Raw genomic sequence first — 25,947 nt, forward strand, 5'->3', positions numbered from 1 at the left:
CTAGTAGGAAAAGGATCTTAAAACTGACAGTCTGAAGTAATCAAAACAACATGTTGCTAATGTGATTTCATAAGATTGGACTACTGCCTCAAAACTTTCATATTTTTATAAATTATTTTAATTAAAGCATGTTTTTTCAGATAAAGTGTGGATCTATTTCTAGTAAAACTTGAACACTAAGTATTAGTCGCTGATAATGAGAGCAGATTGGTTAATGAACTGGGTGAAGAAAACAGCACGTGAGGTCATAAATGGAGAAGAATATTTTCAAAACTCATACATGAGACTTAGTTGCTTTTGGATAAGGGTTTGGAGCTTGAGCTCTGAATGTCTGTTAAAGTTGTTCAGCTTTTTGAGGCTAGTGAGAAGTCCATACAGAGCCCTTCTGAGGATGGCAGATCTGTCCATGTGGAACTTCTGTTGAGAAATGGATCTAATAGTTCTTTCTGTAGCACGTTAATTACAACTTTTTTTTTTTCCTTTTTAGTTGCATACTATCTCTTCAAAACCAATATGCCTTAACAGCGTTATCAACCAATTCCTTGTTGACTTTTTACCTGATTTCCTCCCCGCCAAGGCCTTGCTGTCTCTGAATCATTCCCCAGTAGTTTGTTTTACAGCCTCTTTATGGCAATAATGATAATTTCTTTGAAGCTAATTTTATCTTTTCAAGTATTTGCTAATAAAGCTTAATATTAAATGTGTTTCTCTTGAGCAGGATTAGTTTAGTTTTGGAAACCTTTCATCTCCTTCTTGAAATGTTTCCAGACCTGTGATTTCTGAAACCTTCTGTTTGCTAGGACAGAAAACATCTGATTGATATTCCTCAGTTTAGCTCATTAATGGTAGTGGAAACTTCTGGTCAGCTAATATCTACAATTAAGATCTACATTCACTGGTGTCTGTGTGATTTAGGACCTTCTGGCAAACATTTCGGTCTCCTGAGGTTGAACTTTTGGTGAGATAAGATGCAGATCTTCTTTTGTCATCATAAACTTACTAAAGCATATACATTCCTTCCTTCAAAATAAATAATTTACTTATACTCATTTGTAGCTTCATTCTGTTGTGTGATTCACAGAGAATTAAATGGGTAGTAGTATAATAGGAACTGAAGAGCTTCAGAGAAGAAAAAAGGTGTCTTCCCTTTTTTGGTAGTACACACAAGGTTAAAAAAACCCAACAAGAACAACTTTGTATTTTCATCCATGTTATCATAATTCTGAAAACAGATTTAATTAGTTGTCCATACGTTGATGTTTCATCTCAGTATGTGTCTGTCTGCAGCATGAACTTTTCCTTTGTAATTTTTTGGTTAATTTTTTAAGGACACCAAGTATAGTGCTATCGTGAAAATACATTTTTGTAGGTGTCTTTTGGGACCATTAAATCAAAATTGCCATTGAAATATAGTGTGCATTTTGTGTTTCCACTTTTTTCCTGCAGAGGACCTCTGAGGACCAGAGTGGACTCATATAGTCCATGTCCAGGGCTTATTTTCTCTAGAATCTTTTCCAAGTAGACAAAGGGTGTCTAATATATTTTACATAGCTCACATTTCTTTACATGAAGTTCAGCCATTGAGTAACAACTCTATCAGTGGCTTTAGAATGGCTAATTTTTCAACCCAGGACCCATGTTTAGAAGGATCTAGATTATATTAATAGTCTTCTGAACACTATACATGTAAAAATAATAGCATTACAGTTTAATTTCACAGGTTCGGATATTTTGGGGAACAGTCCATGAAGTTGTAAAGTAGCTGTTCCACATGCAAACTCTCCTTTTTTTTATCCTCTGCTGAAGGTTCCCACCCTTATAATTGAATTGGTGGAGTGAACGTTACTTATTGGCTTTGGTAGAAAGTTAGTGGCTTGGTTTAAAGATCTTTCTTGTCAAGTTACATTAAGATGCATGGTTTAGCAATGAAACAGCCAGACAACATCTTAGACAATGTCAAGCCGGTTTTCAAACAGATATAAAATAACATCAATTTATTCAAAATAAAATGAAACTAAGTATTTATAGGTTGCTTGTTATCTTCCTTGTTTCTGAGGCTTTAGTCTGAACTTGCTTAATATTGATATTTCATGCTTTTTGTGGTTCTTTCACGTGAAAGCTGTAGTACTCATGCAGTCTACCAATTTCAGAAGTCTGAGAGGTCTTGGGAAGTACAAAGTATTTCAGGGCCTCCAAAAGCAGTAGAGATGTGATAGATCTGGCCACTTATGTGGAATATAATTTAAAATTATTCCGAGCATATTCAGTGCCATAATATAGGAAGATTTTAAAGAAGAGAGCCTTACAAGCTTTATTTCTTGTAATGACTATTTGTGAATCAGAAGTTAACTTAAATAAGGCACTCTCCAACTGTTGCAGATAATATTGTTTTGAATTAAATATAAAATGTATATGACACACAAACCTGATTTAACCTGTATTTGATATACTGTATATTATGGAGTTGTTGCTTACATACCCACATAGAGATACCGTGCAGATTAGCTAAAAACTTGTTCTCAAGATTTGCATGAGGTCAAAATAAAGCAGAATTGGCATTTATGAAAATCAAATTATGCAGGAGGATTTGTATATCCACCTTGTCTGTCCTCACATAGTTGACTTGTTTTTATTTCAGCCATAGCAATTCGTCTCTTTTCAATAATGAGGCTTGGGAATTACATGTGCCAGTTATGTTAAGTTCTGGTGACTTTTTTCTTTCTCCTGTCTCTGGAGCACCCTGAGTTCTCATCCTTTAGCACAGGAAAAGGGAACATTGAGGGTTATGTAGGGGTAAAGTTCTGTTGCTTCTGTGAAAATCTTGCCTGATCAGCCAAAAATTTATGTATTTGGAAAAACCACCTCTAGAGACTTTTTAATAATACCAGAGTGCCTTCATCAAACAGATGAACGTGTGTTGTAATTTGCACTGCACTGTCATGGTAGTTCGCTTTTTGTCTTGACATGTGTAAAGGTGTGAAGTCCACTCCAAATAGATGAGGATGGATTTTTCTAGACTAACTTATCTATTTATAGATATTTGTGCAGTACAGAGCTGATTAAGAGAGCACAGCAAATGAGCAGGCCTGGTTAAGAGGAGTTTGAATAACGGTTGTGCTGGCCCTTGCTGAAAGCTGTATGTTTACAAAAGGGTTAGTAAGGCTATTTTTGTCTTTATAAACTATGTACGTTTATATTAATAATTTTTCTGAAGTTTTTCTTGCTTAAAATGTTAGCTGTTGCAATAAAAATCCCATCAGTTCTAAGAGCTTGCATTTGAGGGCTTTTTCAACAGAGACGTTTTACTGTGTAACTTCATTTTTAAAGGGTTCATACAGTAGTAGAGTATCTTAAGAATTAAAAATTTGAAATGAAAGAAGAACTTGCTGCAATACAGGGAAAATGGAGGACAGAAGCATGCTAAGTTGTGCCAATTCTTTTCCTCATTACTTAATCAAGTCTTGCTATTATGTCTATGGCTTTGTGGAAGTGAGTATGTTTTATGCTTTATCCCTAGAACCCTGTTTTGTGCACATAGACAGGAACAAGACTCTACTTTCCATGTAGCATGATTGAAGAGAAATTTATTAATCAAGTGGTTTTTACCTTGCAGCTCATGTAAGCACAAGGTTTTGCTGAAGACTAGGTTTTCAGTTAAGCACTGAGCTTTTATCTTCCAATTTTTTCCTGAGGTTCTGCCCCTCACATATTGATTCCAAGCCTAGATCAGTTTGTTTTCTGAAATGATACATATAGAATTTCTTGTTATCTACAGCTTCCAAGTCTATAATATATGAAATTCAGGAGGTTTGTTCTGTTTGTCAGTGTAAGACAGAGAAACACAGGAAGAGCTGAGGAATCCATCCAGTGGTGATGGAACATAAATTAAGAATTTGTAGTTCCTTCAGAGTAGTTTGAAATAGACATACATGTGCATATATATGGTGTGTGTATAAATTCAGTGACTCCAGTAAGCATTTGAAGTTTTTAATGTGCAAACAGCAGATGCAACATGAAAATACACTTCTGTTTTCTCCATTTGGAAATGGAACTGGTTTTGTTAACTTAGTTAACAGCTTAACGTGATTTCACAGAAGACTGAAAGTGTCTGGTAAACTTACATTCTGACACTGACTTCCCTGCAGCTACTGTACATACTTTCAAACAAGATGGTTCAATTTTTTCAGTGGTGGGAACTGAATTGCAGGTTAGGGGTGCCTATCCTGGGATGTGTAAAAGCAGCGGTAGCTTGTGGGTTTAAACAACTGATCATAGGTGGGTGCAAGAAGGGTTTTTGACATCTCATAAACTTCTAAAAGCTGTGTTATATTTCTGCAAAATTGAGGGTGCCAGGAATGATGAAATTGCGTAAGGGGCCAAATTCAGCCTAGGACCACAAATCTGGCCTGTTTGCATCAATTATTGATGGTTCTCTTGTTTCAAGGGAAAACACAGTTGTATTTTAAAGATAAAAGTACGCAAGAATTAAAAACTGTATTTCAGAAATGGCTTAATTTTAAGAGGTTCCTTAGCTGCAGTTTTCCATAGTAGGAAGGAACTAAACATCCTGAACTTGCTTTTCACTAATAACTTCCAGTTGAGTGGAAGCTGGAAAATGTCCCAGTTTTCAAGAAGAATAAGAAGGAAGACCCTGGTAATTACAGGCCTGCCAATGCCTGGTAAAATTATGGAGAAGGTTATTCTGGGAGTTATGAAAAACATTTTAGAGACAATGCACTGGTCACAGCCAGCATAGATTCACAAGAGGAAAGTCCTGCTTAACTAACTTAATTTCCTTTTATGACAAGGTCACCCATCCAGTTGACCAAGGGAAGCCAGTAGATGTGTGATTTTTGGATTTTAGCAGAGTTTTTGATACTGTCTGTCACAGTATGCTTCTGGAAAAAAAAGTCCAGCTCACAGCTAGACAAGTCCATAATATGTTGGGTGAGCAATTGGCAGACAGGTTGGGCTCAAAGGATTATAGTAAATAGAGTTGTATCCAGCTGTTGGCCAGTCACCAGTGGGGTTTCCCAGGGCTCAGTTTTAGGGCAGTGTTCTTTAATGTTTTTATGAATGATTGGGATGCAGGATTGAATGTGCTTTAAGTAAGTTTGCTAATAATACTCAACTAGGAGGAGCTGTGGACTCCTTCCAAGGGTAGAGAGGCCTTAGAGAGAGATCTGGATAGACTCTACACCTGGGCGGCCACCAACCATATGAAATTTAACAAGAGCAAGTGCCAGATTCTCCACCAGGGATGGGGTAATCCTGATTATACCTGCAAATTGGGGGATGAGAGGCTGGAGAGCAACACAGTGGAAAGACATCAGGGAGTTTGGGTTGAGGACAAGACAAGTCAAACGTGAGTCAGCAGAGTGTCCTGGCCGTCAAAAGGGCCAACCGTGTCCTGGGAGCATCCAGCACAGCATTGCCAGCCGGGCAGGGAGGTGATTGTCCCACTCTGCTCTGCACTGGTGCGGCCTCACCTGGAGCACTGTGTGCAGGTCTGGGCAACTCTGTGGAAGGAGATTGAACTACTCAAGTGTGTGCAAAGAAGGACAACCAACATGGTGAAAAGCCTCGAGGGCAAGACTTACGAGGAGTGGCTGAGGTGACTTTGTCTGTTCAGCTTGAAGAAGGGGTGTTCCCATGGTCATCTTTGGCTTCCTCATGGAGGGGTAGAGGAGTAGGTGCTCCTCTCTGTGGCGGCCAGCTACAGGACGTGAGGAGGTGGCATGAAGCTGCGTCAGGAGAAGTTCAGGTTGGACATGAGGAAAAGATTATTCATTTAGGGGCTGGTTGGTCTCTGGAACGGGCTCCCGGGAAAGTGGCCACAGTACCAGACCTGTCAGAGCTCACGGGGCGTCTGGATGATGCTCTTAGTCACATGGTTTAGTATCAGGTAGTCCTGTGAAGAGCAGGAAGTCGAACTTCTCTGGTCTTTTTATTTAAATGGAAAACCAAATTGTTAAAAATAGTTTCTCAGTTTTTTATGTCCTGCTGTTTACTGGTTTTAAATCGATGTATTTTCAGCTCTAGCAAAATAATTTCCCCACACGTGGAGATAAGGGAATGTAAGTCTATAGTTTTTCATCTTCAGAAATAATACAATTTTATGCTATTTTGTCCACTAACCTTTTGCTTTAGACTTTTAACCTTACACAAAGGTCGGAAGGGAATATAGGGGCTTCCTCAGTAGCAGTAATATTATGATGTAAGCAGACTATAGTGTTGAGTATATGGAAAAATGATGCTCTGTGTGTTTATCCAAGCAGATACAGGGCTCTTATCCTGACTCTTTGGAAAGCTGAGGCTAGGAACTGTATTTCTTCTCTAAAAAAGATGCTGTCTTCATTTCTGAATTTTTGGGAGGAGGAGGGAAGTGTCTTACACTTTTGCGTGTATTCCATAAAATATGATAAATACATACATTTGTATTTACTTACACTTCATGTGCTGCCGTTTGGTGTGGTCTGTATAAGCGTAAGTTTTAATAAGTTTTTATGGAGATTGTACTACAACATACAAAGTTTGTTACTTCATACATAAATGCAAAGTCAAATTCAGTTTTAAAATTTTCTGCAACCCAAGTGCATATTTAATCTGTATAACTGAGTTAAACTTTGTATTGTTTAGAACAGAGTCTGTAACTTTAAAAATCCAAATACATTTAAGACTTACAGTTTGTTCTTCTACTACTTACGTGTTGTTAGATTGCAGTTCATTGCTAATGGAACTGCAGAAAAGTGGCTGTGAGTGAGATCTAAGATGGCAGCAAAACCAGTTAAAACTGATTGTTATGCATATAGGAGCAGCTGACGTGTTGCTTCGGAGAGCTTTTAATTGCTTGACTGCTTTAATTTAATTGCAGTTCATTTTTCACTGGTTTAATGGAGAGTTCTGCTGAGTGTTATTAATAGTTCCAATCTAAGTTATTTATTAGAGTGAAGAAGAACTTGAGATCCAAATAAGCCTTAACTATTTTATAGCCATGACTAATCAGCTTTTTAGAAAGCATCCTGTTTTCCTAGCGATTTACTCTTCCTGTTCTTGCCATATCATGCAAGACTGCTCTTGAGTCATTTCAGTTTATGCAGGTGACAGTAACTTGAACTGTCAAGATGTTCTTTACCAGAAGTCTTCCCCTTTGATCTTAATCAGAGGTACCCCTGTAGGGAGATTGATTACAGCCCACTCTTATCTTTACTAAGTGGGAGATGAGATCTCAGTTTGTGGCCTTCTTGTCCTACTGGGAAAATAACACAAAATTTTACTTCCTTTAACTGTCACAGGATTCTGAAGTCAATCACATATTATCTGTAATTCATTTAATGTTCTGTATAAAAGTAATAATATTGAAGTTAGGTGTTGCTGGAATAGTTAATTGAAGGACTCGTGTGCAAAGTGCTACATAGTCTCAGGAAAATAACAGTAGTCATTTTTTTTTAAATAGCACATCATTAACATAGACTTTGCATTATTATTAATTCAAAAACATACTGGCCCTTCATGGAGCTTAATATGCTTCTTTAAAATCACTGAACCTGTTAGTCGTTGGAAGAAATTATTGTAGGGAAATGGTTCTCTAATCTACTCTATGGATGGTTTTCTGAAGATTTCCTTAGATCCGATGCTGATTTGAACTGGAGAAGTGGTGTGCTTTGATGCAGACATTCATGATTGTCAGTGTAATGGCTGATTCAAAGAAAAACTATCTCTTTTTTTTCAGTCAGATTTCTATGTGAAGACTTCATCAACAAGACAGAAAACAAATTATCTGTCTGTGCCAGCGAGAAAGTAATTCAGAACTAACAAGCTTTTTTTCTCTTTGTGCAGTCTGGTTGCCCAAGTGCTCATCACTAATGAAATAAATATATTCAGTACTTTAGGAAAATACAAGAGGAATTTGCTGTTAGCAACAGGACAAGGGGGCATGGGCTTCCTCTTCAAAGAGGAAATTTAGGCTGGATATTAGAAATAAATTCTTTCCAGAGAGTGTGGTCAGGCATTGGAATGGCTGCCCAGGGAGGTGGTGGACTCGCTGTCTCTGGAGGTTTTTAAACTGAGATTGGACATGGCACTTAGTGCCATGATCTAGTAAACGGGCTAGAGTTGGACCAAGGGTTGGACTCGATGATCTCTGAGGTCTTTTCCAACCCAGTCGATTCTGTGATTCTGTGAATTACTTTAATATTTATGGAAGTACAAAGGGAGAAAGGTCTATAGGAATTCAGGCAGGATGGGCATGTTCAAGTTTTGCCTATATATTTGTCTACAAAAGGGGTTTTGTCAAATAGACTGAATCCATTATAACTACCTTAAGTTAAACCTCAGAAAAAATTCTTCAAAGAAGAAACCATTAATTATTCTTTTTGGTAAACTATGAGCCTGGCAACCACTGTTGTCAATACCGTATATGCCATTAATTTGAAGACTTTTTTTAGTCTGAAGAGGGTTTTTCCTGTATCACTCGTTTGATGATCTAAGGAGTGTTCAGGAGCATGTTTGTCGTGGCTTTGTTTTGTTTTTAAATCCCTCAGTGATTTGTCTTCAATTTATCTTCTACAGAATTTGAATGTATTTAAGACAGTGCTCAGTGCAGTGCATTCTCCTTTCTATAATATCTAAAGCTTTATTTAACATCATGCCGAGGGTTAAGATCGCGGGGTGACAATAAAACCCTGGCAGATGCATTGTTAACCCCTTCTCTCCCCCCAACACTTCCCCCTTTTGCCCCTCCCTCTCCCCCCTTCCCACTCAGGACGGGCGATCGGGAGGGAAAGAAGGACAGAGAGAAGAGAGTTGGAAAATTTAAAGATGTTTTACTAATGCTACTAATAAGAATAGAGAAAATAATACAAAATATACAAAACCAATCTTGAAAGTCTCAGCAACTGCAGAGCCGGCAACCAAAGTCCTGGATTGGACTCTGCAGCCAACTGGAGCTGGATTCAGTCTCTCACTAGGCCTCAGTTCGCAGGGACGACTAGCAAGGTCCTCTCCTCATGTCGGCCATAAGCAGAAGGGAAAAAGCAAAGGCAAAAGGAACGAGATCCTCGTGATCTTCCACTTTTATATGAAGTATTCACGTGAATGGAATGTTATACACATTTGGTCAGTTTCTTGGTCACTGGTTTCTCGTTGCCCCTCTCGCGAGATGTCCATCCATGCTTATCAATAACTTTGCATTCCATTGCTAGGTTTACCAAAACATGTGTCTGGTTCTCCAGGAAAATGCAGTTAATGTGAAGGCTTTAGCTGACAGGCAAAATTCACTGAAAGAGAAACTTGTTTTTAACAAAACCAGGACACATCACTTTCCTTTTATGTAGTTTATTCTTGTATGTTGGTTCTTGAAGATGTGTGTTTGGTTTGGTGAGGTTTTTTGTTTGTTTCTTCCCCCCACCTCCAGACAGTCATCCTACCTTCAGAATGTAATTACTGGTTTTAGATTTCTTTATTTTTCTGTGTTCTAAGCAGCACTGAATATAACATGCATATGGAATCTTAATCCTCCTTCCTTAGAAGTATGGAATCTTAACTGCCATAATACTTGCATGCCTGCATACCCTCTACTACTGCTTTCTGTCCAGCAGTTAGCTTAGTTAACCATGTTTGGTTTTCCACGATTGATCTGCTTTTCACGTATATATTCCTTCTTTGCTTTTTTCTTTCCTACTTGTATGTTCATTCCCTTAATATTTCTTTTTATATCTTTTCTTCTGAGGTTGTAAAGTTTTTCCCACCAAGCCTTTTGTTTTACTTATGTTCAGACTATTTGTTTTCATGTAAGGAAGATTCTGCTGAACATTAGTAACTACACTGGAACTAGCTTATTTTTCCAATAACTGTTAATAGAAAATACATATAGTAATGTTAATCTTTTGTTTTTAATCAAAATTTTCTATCATTTACTTACTTCTTAATTTTCTACTATTCCGTACATTATTTCTATTTTAATATGTTATACCGTCTTCCAAGATAGTGATTATATTCCAAGCAGAGCGCTCATCTGTTAGTAAAAGAGATGTATTACAGGTAACGGGTTTTCTAGCTAGATTTTCTGTAAGAACACTTGATTTACAAATAACTATTTCAAGATCTATACATCTAGCAAAAAAACAATATATAAGAAAACAAATATATTCTTCTTTAGGTATGTTAAGAACAAGTATAGTTTAAAGTTTCAGAGCCTTTTAAAAAGCTGTCAAATATTTTTAGAAAGGAAAAAATGTCTTTTGAAACTTTTAGGTCCCACGTAAAACTTACTGGTTTGAATTAAAGCATTCAGCATCTTTCAGGTTAAAGATTGGAGATAGCAAGGTATTTATCTGAATTCAGCATTGTGCAGTATAGCTCAGTGGGAATTCACACGGGTAGGGGGGAACAGTCTAGAGCAGAATCCTGGAATTTCTTTTGTGATCCGTTCTGAAACCTTCATGTTTGTGTGACTGGATGCTCTTGTGCTTTTGTTAAGATCTGCTGTTGATAGCAGATAGATGTCAACACTTATAATCTAGGATTTTTTTTTTTTTCCTGTCTCGTATTTTGTCATTCATTCTTGCCAACGTGATGTGTGAAATATGTATGCTATAGTCTTTGGCTTTGAGAATGACAGAATTTTGTAGCTGGTCATTTTTGATGGGCAGTTCTGCAAATACTTGGGGGGATTTTCAGGTTTTGAATGCACTTCAAAGAGAAGAATGTCATGTGGGATGGTGTCAAATGCTTTGCACAAGTCCAGGTAGATCAGTTGCTCTTCCCTTATGCACCAACTCTGTAACCCCATTGCAGGTGGCTACCATTTGTCTGGCATGATTTGCCCTTAGTGAAGCCATGCTGGGTGTCACCAATCACCTCCTTATTTTCCATGTGCCTTAGCACCATTTCCAGGAGGATCTGCTCCATGATCTGGCTGGCAGAGGTGAGACTGACTGGCTGGTGGCTTCCAGGTCTTCTTTTTTCTCTTTTTAAAAATGGGAGTTATGTTTCCCCTTTTGCAGTTGGTGCAGTCTTCACTGGATTGCCACGGATTCTCAAATATGATGGATAGTGGCTTAGCAACTTCATCTCTACCATTTCGCTTAGGACCCACAGCTGCATCATCAAGTTCCATGGACTTGTGCACCTTTAAGTTCCTTAGATGTTCTCAAGCCCGATCTTCTCCTGCAGTGGGCAGGAGAAGCCCACATTTTGCTAGAATTCTTCATTCTTTCAATCCCACCATCGCCTTCTGCGACTTGGGCGTTGTGGCAAGAGTACTTGCTGATGAAGATTGAAGCAAAAATGTGATTGAGTACCTCAGCCTTCTCCATATGCCAGGCAATTAAGCTTCCTGTTTCCTTCCAGAGAGTCCTCACATTTTCCCTAATCTTCCTTTTATCACTGCAGAAGCTTTTCTTGTTGCCGTTGTTGTCTCTGGCCAGATTTAATTCTATCAGGGCTTTAGCTTTCCTGACCCCCATCCCTGACTGCTTGGACAATTTGTGTGTATTCTTCCCAGGCTACCTGCTGGCGAGCAACAGTGGTTTTGCTTATTAATTCAGAACATCTACTTGCCATGCTCCCTCAGACATCCTTATGTGTCATTTCAATTTTGAGTTGGTTGCTTTTTAATTCATTCAGACTGGACAACAGGAGTAGTTCTGATTCGTTGTTATTAGATTTTAATCTATTTTCCCACTAGAGAATAGCAATTATAATTCAGCTGTAATTTCCCAAATGGTGGCAATTTCTCCTATCAAAAAAGGGCTACCGATTTTATTTGGAAACATGGAAAAACCTACATTCATAGTTGCTTCAATCCATTTGCTGCATATCACATAAAAGTGAATTTTGATGTTTTTATTTGTTTCTTGCTCTGGTAAAATGTTTTATCTGCTAAAGTTTCTGTTTGCTTTTTACATTTAGAGATTATTTAAGTAACAGAGAAGCTGAAGAAGTATTGTAAATTATTAAGTTGTGTCAATTTTTTTGGCAGTTCCTTCCATAGTTATGATTTTACTTATGTTGGATCTGACTTTTTTTGTGTTCTGGTTTAAATTATTTTAACTCTCTTCAGATGCTGGGAGTAGGTAGCTTATTTAGAAGTTTTTCTGCCAAACAAGTATGGAAAATTTTTCTGGATTTCTCCATCTGCTTGTCTGTACAAATTCTTTCAGTATATGGTAGGTGATTCAGACTTCATTGGGTTCCATGTGCGCAACAGAAGACAACTGTAACTTACTTCTGCTGAAAAAGGGCAAAGGGAATACAACAATGAAAGTTCTCTTGATGACATATACAATATGTACATATGTACCACCATATACACAAAGTGCATCTTATCAGAACTTTTCAGCTATTTCTTATCCATCTATCCATCTACCTATCTATTCTATTTGCATATTCTACTTTAGGTAATTTTTCACCGTATTTTTGTATTTTAAGTGTGATAAGAGTAGACATAGTTATTAAGGATAGACTTAATATATTTATACTATATTGAATTCCAATAACATTTAATATTGTGCAAGAGTTTTGCAGTCCAGTAGAAACAGAGAATAAGGGACAGACAGAGAAGCTTAGTGGAATTTGAGAGGTCAGGCATTTAATGTTCAAACTAGTTCATTCCATGAATTTTAGCAGATTGTATTAGAATGGTATTAGAATGAGCAGTGGCTTACTGAATCAAGACTTGGAGAAATTTTCCATGCTTTCAGGCTGGGAAATGCAGCTATATAAATAACTCCAATAATTTGTGTAATACAGCATTGTCAACAATTTTATTAGAAATTCTGACATAGTAATAACACCATAAGAACATTGGAAAAAAAGGAAAAAAAAAAAAAAAAGATAAAAACGTGTGTCGGCGGGGGGGGAGGGCAATGCACAAAACCTTTGGACCCCAGTAATTAAATTACTTGTTTATTATGGGTCATTTAACTTCTCAGTGGTCAGGAAAATATCCACATTACCTTTCCAAAAGAACATTCCCATCCTTTTCTAAGTTGCTTTGAATTGCTCTTGGCAAATAGAAGAACTTTACAAAATCTGTTTAGCAGATGTGGAATCCACCATTTAAAAAGTTAAATTTAAACTTGTATGTAGAGCCTTTTCATTGAAGTTTTATTTGAAAAGAAATTTATGGAAGAGAAATTAAAAATATTTATGTGGCTGTACATATCATTCAGTGTATTAGAATTTGATGTGATGAAAGAATGACATATATTGGAGGGATAGTTTAAAAAAAATATATATGTTGTTTTTACTAAAGAAAAAAAAAATTAAAGATAGTTTTCAGGTGGAAAAAAAGTTTTTAATTTTTTTAACCAAAATTAGTATCCTGGAACTGATGTGATGGAACCAAGGGTAATTTTTTTTAATTGTTTCAAAGCAAAAAACTTTAGTTTGGACCCAGAGTAGCTTAGGAAGGGAAAATGGGACTTCTGTAATGCAGTCTCAGTTATTTTTTTAATGTCTGAGGAGGAGGAAGAATCATGATACAGTACAAAATATTCTGAAAAAAACCCTAGAGGCATAATTCCAAATGGTGCTCTCTTGAGTTGTTGACTATGATATGGTGTGGTGACTAAGGGTCTGTAGTAGAAAGGGAGAGAAAATACAGCAGCAGCCTTAGTTAGCATTTGTTTGCGGTGTTGTCGGTTTAAAGACATATTCCCTGAAGATAGATTTTTTTGGGTTTCTGTTTTCCTCCTGGCTAGGATGGGAGGAGTTAAATATTAAGAGTTATAAAGTGTTGTGAGGGAAAGGAACTGGAAAAAGCCTTCAAGTAAGTTTCAAGTGTAAACAGTAGATGGGGGAAGGCATCCAAGTGCCTGCTGGAAGAAGGGACAGGATGCTCAGGTAGTTATTGACAGAGCATGGAGGGTAAAAGGAGAATGTCAGAACTAATGAGTCTATATCAAACTCAGACTGTGTGATGAGGGTCCTTAGAATGAGGCAGTGAAAGTATCTCTTTGAGATCCTTCAGAAATCTCTGTGTTGCTAGTCCATCTGAAGGAAAATGTGAAGCCTGTATAGTTTATAGATGATTTCTAATGTTTTAGTTGGGGATGATTCAGTCAGAAACCACGGGCCAGTTGATTTATGTGGTGAGCTGAAGTTTTGTCCATGGTATCATGAGATGTGTTTGCAATATGATGCCTATTTTTTTAATAAAAGTAGGAAATGTTTCTGTGAAGAATAAAAATACTTGAAAGATGTGACATGAAAGACAAGGTTAAAGAGCTCAGTCATAGCTCAAGAGTTAAGAGCTCTCTGGTAATGATTTGTCAATTTGTAAATAATACACAGATGACTTATTATAAAATATTTATTTAATTTTAGTAGAAAAGTTTTATATTTAGATCCAATAGCAGAAGTGCAACAGTAAATACTTGTTCAGTGTGGGGACATTAAGAAAACATTGAGGGGACATTATACCAGTACTATAGGTTATGTAGGCATTTTAAAAAGGGGAGTGTGGCTAGGTCTCTGCTGCAGAAGTAACACCTCAGGAAACTTAGATGTTTCATCTGTCCCCCTGATATTACAGTTGATACAGGGCTCACATTTTTTTTGATCTGTGTTATACTTTTTACAGTTGAAAGCTAAAATGAATATGCTCTATAGTGTTGTGAAGCAATTGAGATTTTTAGAGGACACTGAGTCCTAAAAAGATTGGACTGAAGGCTTTAAGAGAGTCTTTCTCTGTCAGCAGAAATGAAGAATTAAGATGGTGAAGGAATCTCAGAGGTTGTTTTTGGAATTACAGCTGAGATGCTTGTGAGGTATCTTGGGTAAAAAGGCAAATAGGGGGAGGCACGCTTTAAACGTCTCTGTGCGTAACTATCTTATTAGGTACACCATGGGAGAAGGGGAAAACTTGTAGTATAAGGGAGGGAGTAGCTTTCTAGCAGGACATGGTCATCACAAGAGGATGAAGAGAAGCTGGAGGTATGGGATATTCCAGTGAGTACTGGTGAAGCCGCACCTTGAATACTGTGCTCAGTTTTGAGCCCCTCATCATAAGAAGGACATTAAAGTACTAGAGAGAGTGCAGAGGAAGGTGATGAAGCTGGTGAGGGGCCTGCAGCACAAGTCTGATGAGGAGCATTTGAGGGAACTGGAGCTGTTCTGCCTGAAGAAAAGGAGGCTGAGGGGAGACCTTATCACTGTCTACAACTACCTGAAAGTAGGTTGTAGCATGGAGGGTGTTGATTTCTTCTCCCAAGAAGCAAGTGATGGGATGAGAGGAAATGGCCTCAAGTTGCACCAGGGGAGGTTCAGATGGATATTAGATAAAAATTCTTCACGGAAAGGGTTGTCAGGCGTTGGAACAGGTTGCCCAGGGAAGTGGCTGGGTCACCATCCCTGCAGGTGTTTACAAGGCGTTTAGATGAGGTTCCTAGGGACATGGTTTAGTGCTAAAGTTAGGTTATGCTTGGACTTGATGATCCTGAAGGCGTCTTCCAACTGAAATGATTCTATGATTCTATAGAAGGATTGAATGTAATGGGGAAAAGAGGCTGGGAAAAGGCTCAAGTTTTGAGTAAATATCAGCATGGGATGAGTGTCAGTGTGCCTTTTGAAAGGTAGGAGTCTGAGATGGTTGTTGACTGACAACACATGGAGAGGAAAAGGGGAATCTCAGTGTCACGTAATGACTGAGGATGGAAGCAGCCTCTGAAGATACTCTAATCTCCACCCACCCTGTTCAACACGTAATCACCTAGGCGCTCAGCACATGGCCATCTCCAGACAGATTTTGAATAACTGTAAGAAAGTTGAACACATAACCATGCTGGGCAAGCTGTTCCACATAACACTATGGATTTATTTAGGTGCCCCCAGAAAATGCATCATAATTTAATGTTCCATTTAAAATGAAAAACAAACAAAACCAAAAAAGCCAAACCAAAAGCAAACCAAACCATCAGAACACTTACATGTCTTAAGCTAGAACTCCAAATATAGCACTGAAGTAATACCTTATAAATATGAGTTTTGAAGACTTTTTAAAAACAGACTATCTTAACTTTGCTATGGACAACAGGAGATTCATTCTACTTCAGTTACTGATTTCTCATTACTGTCATTAAATGTGTGATTAAATATAGGTTTGATGAGCTATTTCCAGCTCACTTTCTTGTCCTAGAATTAGATATATCTCAGCTCTGTAGCCTGTCTGTTTTTGTAGCTCTGGTGGAAGCTCCTAATGTTGCACCACGGTGTCTTGTCTTGTTCTGGAGAAATGGCAGCCTTTGTTAAAGTGCTGTTTGCTTTGCTAGAGACTTTTGTATTATGTGCTGTTAGATCATAGGCAATGTCTTTATAGTTTAAAACAAAGAAAGTTGTCTTGAGAATTTAGTGTTTTGTTTTTTTTTTTTTTTTCTTTCTAAATTAATGATCTTCTTTCCTTTGCCAAATCCTGAATCTCTTCTCTGTGTTAGGTGCCAGAAGAGTTTTGAATTTTTATCTGGAAAGAAATCAACGTATTAAATGGATAGAAAACATTTGTATCTAAGACAGTTTAAAACAGTCCACCTGTATCTCAGTGGCTTAGTTCTTGTGCATTTGGATGGTTTTGTGCATCTAAGAAACATTAAAGATCTAGGCAGATATTATTTTTCCATTAAAAATAAAAACGATGCATTTATTTTGCTAATAATGTGGGGAAAACTCAACTTGAAAAAACAATATTGTATAAATGAGTCTTTGTAAAGTATTTAAAGAACAGTTTTACAACAGAACTTGTAAGGCTTTTGGGATTAGTGGAAGAGAAATATGATAATATGGCCATTGATTATTTAAAATGCCTTTGTAAAACGAAGAAAAGTCTGAAGAATAACTAGTGAGTCTGCAATGCTGCCAGTTAAAAGCAGATTTGACAGTTGTAATCTCAGAACAATTAAGACAATCTTGTTAATGAATTTCTATAAGCATTCATGCCTGTTTCATGAAGTCTTCATTCTTGTAAAGGGCTGAATACATTAATCTTCCTGATTTCTAGTGACAGCAGAGACTATGCAGTGCCTGCTTATCAACCTTTGGTCGTTTGTCCAGTTGTAAATAATTTTATGTATTTACACAGAGTTTGGGAAGAACTGATTTTTTTTTCTCTTTTCATTTTTAAAATATTCACATGCTTGCTAGTGAATATAATATGTCTTTTGTAGAAAGTTGTCACGTTAGTTTTGTGACTGCCATACCATATCTTAAATGCTGTTTTACCATTACAGCTTTATTTGAACAATATTATATGCCATTTATACTGAAAAAAGTGTTTGGATATATCATAATTAATCCATATGCATTAACTTTAACTAAAACAACTCTGTATTTAAACCTTTTTCCAGAACTGTGAGGACATGGGATGTGAACAATGAGAAAAAGCACAAAAGTGTATTTAAACCACGATCAGTTCAAGGTAAACGGGTGATTCCTACGACTTGCACGTACAGCAGAGATGGTAAACTTATTGCAGCTGGCTGTCAAGATGGCTCCATCCAGATCTGGGATAGGAATATGAGTGTAAGTCAAGTATTTGATAATATAAGCTGAATGCTTAAGCTGATAAAATCAGTTTTGGTACTTTTATACTTATATATTTTATTCCTCCCCTTCACCCCCCACCCAAGTACCTCATAGGCAGAATTTAATATTTCTCCTGCTTCTCTACAACTGATCATTCAGTGTGCTGCTTTTCAGTCCAAAACACTGAGGAAACTATTGGCAGTCTATTAAAAAAAAAAAAAAAAAATGTTGGCTACATAACTATATTTAGAATATTACTTATTTAAGATGCGATGTTTGTGGGAAAAGCTGTAATTTCATTAATACTTATGTAATTAAAAATATATACTTTCACATTTGTTTACGATATTGAATACATTAAGCAGTACCTCATAAAAATTCATACTGAAATCAGATATTCATCCAGATCATAGGCAGAGGAGAATAGCATCCTGGTGGGTGAGTATAAGGATAATGCTGCATATTAAGTGCCAAATCTTGTTACATTGTCCCATGTGTAAACAATAACACTGAGACAAATTTGAACAAATTATATAAATATGGTGTTATCAGAAGGAGTCAGAATGAGAACTGTATCAAATTATTTAAAATTTTGAAATATACCCTGTAATTTCTTCTGTTCATATTGAACTTAAAATTGAATTTCCAGTAGTCATGAATGTAACTGACAAAGAATAACATACGTTCTTGCTACTACTTTATGATTTGAAGCTTGGAGCAATCAGTGCTCCCTGTTGCTTTGTGTAGTATAGTTTAGAAACCAGTCCCGTTCCAAGAGTTTAATTTTGCAATGTTGAGTGCAAATTCACCAGGCAAAGCTTTACTGCTTTTAAAATTAATAATCCATATCTCCTTTATTGTTATCTTACACAAAGAACTGATGCCCAGTTCCTTTCACTTCAACGGGATAAGTACGTACAGAATGCATTAGAGGAAACAACAAGATTAGGGTTAATTTTTTTGGAAGCCAAATTAAGATTACAGAGAAAATTTGAGGTTGGGGCAGAATCCTTTGGATCAAACTGACATAAGTCTTAGAAGGCTATACAATTCCAATAGGATGGTGTTGGGGAAATAATGCTGAACTAATACAAGTTGCAGTAGTCTGTTAATCTTACAAAACATTTAATTTTAAAAAGGAAAACAGGCAGTTTAGGGAACTTTTCTTGAAGACTGAATAAAATTCAATTGCTGGAGGCAACAGGAAATGTATAGATGTAAAAGGAAAAGAAAGCCTGTTGGTCATATTCAAAGTATAGCCTGTGTTTTTGGATTGTCGTCTATTTTTATTTCTGTTTTTATTTCCACTATAAACCCAGTAAAACTTCCTAGTGGCATGAAGCTTGAGAATTCATCCTAAGTGTAAACTTGCTCTAACAGAATAATAAATTTTTCAGAGACTGGCTTTCATCACCTGTGTATGTTGTTTATTTTAACATATACAGTATTGAAATATTAAGCTTTCTGGTGTAGTTTTAACAATAGTGCTCTTGGTAGTCTGCTTTTTCATGTGCTTTTCCTTTTGAACTTTTTTGTGTCTATAAAATGACATGTTGTAATGCTGATTGGGTGCAGTTTAAGGTGATTATGAATAATTTAAAGATATATCCTGTGCATCTTGTGCGATTTCCAACTGGTGAGCCCTATATAACAATGCAAGACTAAAGTGATTTCCTAATAGACATGAAGTTGTTAGTGTCCTTGGATTTGTTTTGTTTAAAGCCTAAATAATTTTTCTCTTTGCTTTTGTTTGTATCATTAAGAAATGTGCCAGATTTTTGTGTAAAGGAGGAGTTTAAATTGTCTTTCTTTAGTGCGATTCTTATCTAAAGCTGCTGGCACCCTCCGGAAATTTCTGTGCATAGTCAAAATGAGGTGTTTCAAAAGGCCTCTTGATGAAATAATTTTAAAATAAAAAAGAAAAATCCTGCATCTTACATTTTGGGGGTGGAGTGGATAAGAAAAAAAGAAAAAAAACCAAACATATATTCAAAGTAGGATTTAGAAAGAGGAGGATGGGATTGACTCCTGCATTGGAATAACGAAAGCACTTTACTGGCCTGACAGGATGCAGAGATGCTTGCAAAGGAAAACAAGAAAATGTTAGGTCATGATGAAGTGGTACAGCTTTGGGGGCACAAAGTAGGTGACACAGGAAAATAGGTAAAGCTGTGGAGAATCAAGACATGAGAGTTAGGTTGCTTGAAGAGATATATATTAGAAATACTAACTTCAAATTTGCGAAGAAGAAATTTTCTAATTTCTATCCAGCAAATATAGTTTGACTTTGTTGAAACAAGTGTAGAGCTGTATACAGACTTTGCTATACTGCAGTACAGCTCTGTTTCAAGTCAAAATTAAGACAACATTTTTGTTTAACTTGAGAAGACTCTATTGAGTCTGTGACAAAAATCACTAGTGTTTGAAAACAGAAAATAGTTGCTGTAATTTCTTATACTTGATTAGTTAGGAATGATTCTGGCATGGTTATTTTAGACTCTGGATTTGGCACATATGCGGCAGAAAGGACAGATTCAGAACATAACTTAGTTGCCTGTACTGTCATGCCAGAAGTGATCTGATAAAGGCCTGTTTTGAGTATCTGAATTGGTTTTCACATTCAAACAAAAAACATAAATGGCCTTTCAAGCATGCTGTTGAATGCCCATACTACTGTTCGTGCATATGATGGTGACAGCACAAACTAAATCCAGGAAGGTGTTTCTACCAGATATTATGGCACACATCACGTACTATCCATAGCGGCTGTTATCCTGGTCTCTGTGAAGGGTTTTAGACACATTTATTTTTGATAGGTGTAAAAACTCCTGTCAAACATTGAGCCCACTTCAGACAGAGGGCAGTTTGTCTTTGCTTCAGTGCAAACGTGAAGTCTCAGCTTTGGTACAGGAGAAGGGTCATGAAAACAACGGTATCAAGGGAAGACATAGATACCCTGGTGGGATGGAGGGTCTGATAAAGCCCTTTTCCAGAGCGAAGGGGCACTAACTAGAAGCAGGCACCCTGCGGCAGTGCTGTTAGGAAGCGTCTCTTCCTCTAGGGGTTCACAAAGACCTTACCACTTTACGAGGTAGCAAAAGTTCCCTGATGAAGCTCCCAGAAATCTTCTTTGGCACTGTAGCCATAGTTTCTGACTGCCGGTGATAGGTTTATTAGCTTCTCTTCCAGACATGACTAGGTAGCTTTACACCCGACTACAGAAATCATACTGATGTGTCTATCAAAGGGCAAACAAATTAAAAATCAACCTGTTGTGTGGTGGCATCTCCATCACCACCGTGGCATCTCGTGTGTGTGCTGCTGAGTAGCATAGAACTTGATCCAGAAAGGTGTGATTAAATGATTATTTGAATGTTTGTTTGTTTTTAGAAAGAAACAAGATAACAAGATCTCTTCTGTCCTATGTTTTGTCATCCCTGCTGAAGTCAAAAGTAGCTGTTTAAGTTAGGGTCATGAGTTAAGTTGTTTTTTTTTTCCAAGCCAGTTAGAGCCACCTCAGTATCTGCCTTTTTTTTCTTTTTTAAATTATGTTGCTGTGCCTAGGGAGTAATTTTGGTGTGTGATTGATTCTTTTCTTTAGTTCTAACTAGTAATGCACACCATGAGTGTTTCATTCAGTTTTCTGCTTCCACTGCTTTTTTGGTGCAGTTCCAAATCTCCCAACTGTATGTAGTGAGAGTAAAAACACTTTTGGAACTTTTGGAGGAAGACTTTTTTTTTTGTCTTCACGACACTGACATTCGTAACTAGCTAATGCTGAAGTTAGCCAAATGCATTCTGGCTCTGCCTTGCCTTTCTCCAAACTTCCTCAGCATGATCTCGATCCATTACAATCACCTGCTTCAGAGGATTTTTTTGTTTTGTCGTAAATCTGTGTTATTTTCTCACGTATGTTATTTTGTCAGTGCATGGTTTTTCTTTAAGGTTCACGTACATGTGCATTTACAGTGCACATTAGCAGAACGATCTGTCAGCTTCTTTGAAATATTATGAACACTGTCAACTTGGCTTAAAATAACAGCTTCAAAGGACATAAAAAATAACTTCCTTCAAACTTCCAATGGATGGTGGAAACAATAGTGTGAAATAGTCAGTCATAAGATAATACATTAGAACTGTCTCAGTTTAAATGTTCTGAGACACGGAGAAGCGTCTGGCAAATATGGAGAGTTGGAGAGTGTTAGTAGTCAAAATAAGACAGGAGGACCTTGATAAGTATTGATTCACAGGCCAGTGCAGTAAAACCACGAGATTTACCTACAGCTCAAATAGGTTAAAATTCCTCATCTTGCCTATGCTTGCCTGTTCAAAGCTTGTTGTAAGACCAATAGTAATACTTATTGTTGAACGAGCTGGTCCAGGGGCCCAGTCTTTAGTAACAAGACTGAAGTGTGTCTTGCAATCAGTAAACCTCTGTGCGCCCAGTTTTCCTGTGTAGAAGTGGGAGTATCTCATTCATAGAGATACAGAAAAACTGAAGTAATTTTTGTAAAGACTATTAGCACACTTGATGGGTAGGTTAAAAATGTATTGTGAGATAAAATTGATAGAAATGTCTTTAATGAAAAATATCTCCAATTATTTTCCACCCTAAACATGACGGGATCAAGATAATTTTTTCAGTGATTATAAACAGGATTTATAAGCATGGCAAAACTAAACTTCTTAGCTGGCCTTTCTTAGTCCTTCAAACCACCTGATGAGGCTGCCTGTTATGTGAATTTTCTCTCCAGCTTTCTGTGTGTACATTCAGCCCAGGACTGCATAGTCAACTTCCTTGCATATGGCAGCCCCAATGATGTTACTCAGTTTATCACTTCACGTGTTTTCTGGTATATCATCGCAGCTGTGATACAGAAGTATTGATAGGGATATTGGGGAGACAGAGGTTGCAAGGACTGGTGAAATCTTTTAAAAGCCTGTAAAATAGCTTGTACACCCCAAATGTTGTTTGGTTGGTTGGTTGGTTTGTTTTACTCCAAGCTATATGAAGTTGGGTCTGTTTAGAAACCTTGGCTAATTTTTATGAGCTTTTAGCTATCTAATGGCGTCTCTGTAAGTAGTAAAGAGTTAGTTTTGACAGATATAACTGTAATAGCTTTATGTTTTTATGTAGTGTAAATCTGAACAGGAATTATGCAATATTTTAATTTATTCTTATTAAACACAAATTGATTCAGTGCTGAGGAAGATGTTTTTATACCTAGTGATTTTTTTTATTGTCTGTTTCATGAAATATCTAGTGTTAACTCCATTCTTCAGCCATTTCCTGCTCAAAAGTGAGCATCTATAATAGTATTGCCATACTATTGCTTTGCTAGTGTTTTCTTTTTTCCTGGTTTTAAAACCTTACTTTGATTTTAAGTTGCTAGAATAATTTATGTATTTTGATCAGTTTTAAATTACTTAGCTAGAGCTCAAAGTGATTTTCCAGAACTTAAAATGCACAATAATAATGAAATCCAGCACTATACTAGTATACTGCCCACATTAATATCCCCAAAAGTGGTATGATCAAGTGGTAATCTAAATAACCTGTTTTCCAAATGCCCTTAAGCAGCCCTATCCTGAGATATAAGGGGAAGAAAAGTGGGATGTCTCAGTACGCACTGAAATTAAGCAGATCTAAGCTCTGTACATTTAAATTACAAATACTCATGTTAAAACTATTCTCCAAATAATTGCATGATTTATAGATGTAAGATAAATACATTTCTATATTTAGTGACTGTTTGCTTTGAAAGGGTTTTTGTAAGCTTTAGTTTTGTGGTGTGCAGTATGAAGTTTAAAGGTAGTTTTCAGAGATGAAAAGTTTTACAAGCATTGGAACCATTTTTAAGAAATACTGTACAGCTAAGGACACAGATTTAGATAATGCAAAAAGATCATGTTAAGTCTTCCCCCCCCACTCCCAAAGGATGACCCTTTTGTTTTGGAATGGGAAGCTAAGCCCAGATCTTACTTGGAAATTTTTTGTAAACTTTATTTTGCTGTTCTTGATGGGTTTTACAGATGATGCTGCCAAGACAGTGTAATGAAAACTAGTAGTAAGACCTGAGACTTGCTGTAAATATTTTCTTCATTAATTGGAAGGTCCTTTGAGGGGGTTTATACGCATGCTTTGGGAAGATGAGATTGTTGGATTTTGCATAATTACAGGATGCTTTTTGCATATGCTGCCATGCAAAAGACTCAGCTCTCAGTCATAAATTATTGAGATGTATGTGTCTGTCTAATAGAAAGCTTTACTAGTGTGCATGTGCCTTTTTAGATACAGTTTCTACCAGGCAAAGCTCATAGTCTTGGGCATCTGGTCTACCACAGCATTCCAGGATTATCCTCTTTCCATACCAGCTAGATTTTACTATGTTTTTTTTACCATGGAATATTCACTTGTCAACTTGGGTATTTTGTCTTGGTTTTGCTTTTTTAGAATTTGGGGTTTATATTGATATTTTCAGAGCATTAAAATTATTTGCCTGAGATGTTAATAGTTAATAGAAACAATTTAGAATAACTGTCCCCGAATTTGCTGAAATCACTACTACAACTGAAGAGCAGGCGTATCTTCCAGTTTCCCCCAAGTATGTAATGTGCTTCTTGCTTTGAAGAGGGCAGTCTGGCTACATCTGGAGATTTCTTGTGTAAATACAAGATGAAAGATATCCAAATATACTATATTCCCCTTTCAAACTTAAGGTAAGTTTTCCATATCCATAATATCCCACCCTTTCATTCCATATGTGTATGTGCCAGATCTCTGCTCCAGAAACTGGAAATCACACACAAGCTTGCCAGCAGCAAATATTAACAGATTCATATATTATTCCTTTTTGTATACGTCTGGTTTAGCCAGTACATCGCTATCTATACCCTGAAGCTAGCTACAGTAAAGAATCTGACAATCGTATGCTAAGATAAAATGTGCCCTGTTGTATTTCTAAGTGCATTTCTCTCTTATATAATAAACAGTTTATAGTTAAGAACTATCTCAGTGTTTGCACTATCTAATATAGTGATGAAAGGCAATTCTAAATCTTCAAGTCTGTCACACTCCAATGAAAACAGCATAAAGGATTTTACTTTGGATTCATATATGGTTAAAAGAAAAAGGCTTATCCCACAAGGATTATATATCTAAATTTGATTTACTATTTAAAAAATAACATTAGAGCTTAGCTTACAGATATAATTTTAAAATGGCAATTGCAGAAGAAAAGTATAGGCACTATAGCAACATGATTTGCTTTATTAATATTGTGGTATTATTAATATTAATGTAACATGAATAATGTTACAGAAATAAAATACAAAATGGTGAAAAATAATGAAACAGAAATAGCAGAACCTTCTTGAGGTAGTTTTATTATTTTAGAGGAAATTTTCCTTTTCTGAAGTGGCAAAAAGTTAAAAATGCAGATGCTACATTTTGTTCTAACAGAAGTGAGCTCTGGAGTGGCCTGGCTTATCAGAAAAATGGCTTTTAGATATTGTAGTATATTCACTGCTCAAGCAAGCTGGACACTTCATTGATCTAGAGCCTGATACGGTTTGTATATTACTGAAAGAATCTTGTGTTTGATGTCTGTACTAGGAAGCCAGTTTTGTGTCTAAATGCTTCTCATTGTGATTCATAGTATGTCACTATTTCTTGAAGCTTGTGGGGCGATGAACAGCAGGTTTTTACTGGAAATTCTGTAAAAGTAATGAGAAGTACATTTATGTACAACTCCTGATCATTAAGTTAGTTTTATTAGAGAAGCCTAAAACTCCCATATTTTAAAATACGAAAGGAAAGCTGTTACAGCTTGATAAAGTGGATTTATTTAAAAACAAAAAGGTGGGAAATAATGACTTCTGATTTGTGGAACATATTGAGTGAAGATTAGATATTTTCTGTCTGCATGTGCTTGCTCTATCTCTTGAGTTAATTTATGGGCCTTTCGCCCCCTTCCAGCTTCATAGTCAGATGTATCTCTTGCAGGCTTCAATTTTCTCATTAATTCTTAACTTTTAGAAAGCTTTCTATTTTGGCGTATTAATAAAGAGTAATGTGAAGTGAATTTTGGAAAGAGTGCACTTAAGAGCTAGCAAGTTTAATGTTGGGTGGCGCTTGTGTCTAACCTTTTCCATAACTGTTTAATTTAGAAAAAATACACTTACCAAAGAGAAACAGACAGTTTTGGGGTTGGTTTTTTTTTTAGTTCATTTGAATAAGAGAGTGATTTATTTTGAAAATGTGCTCAGTTTTATGACGTTAAGAAATATATTTTTCATACAAAAATATTCCCCATGAATCTGTTAGAAATTGAGAAGCTAAAAAAAAAAGGAAAGATAAATTACAGTGAAACATAGCCTTTGTATCTAACGTAAGGTTACATACTCTTGACTCAGAGGAAGTCCGAT

The 25,947-nt window shown here is 36.6% G+C and overlaps 1 protein-coding gene across 1 annotated transcript in view; it reads left to right on the plus strand.

Moving 5' to 3' along the window:
- Positions 1–25,947, plus strand: part of WDR70 (WD repeat domain 70) — a 131,374-nt gene that overhangs the window by 52,533 nt on the left and 52,894 nt on the right. Inside the window, exon 10 of the mRNA XM_065047582.1 lies at positions 17,343–17,517. Within this exon, the coding sequence (XP_064903654.1) occupies positions 17,343–17,517 (175 nt within the window). The remainder of the gene's footprint in view (positions 1–17,342; positions 17,518–25,947) is intronic.

Source organism: Columba livia, chromosome Z (assembly GCF_036013475.1).
Source record: "Columba livia isolate bColLiv1 breed racing homer chromosome Z, bColLiv1.pat.W.v2, whole genome shotgun sequence".
In the NCBI taxonomy this organism is placed as follows: domain Eukaryota; kingdom Metazoa; phylum Chordata; class Aves; order Columbiformes; family Columbidae; genus Columba; species Columba livia.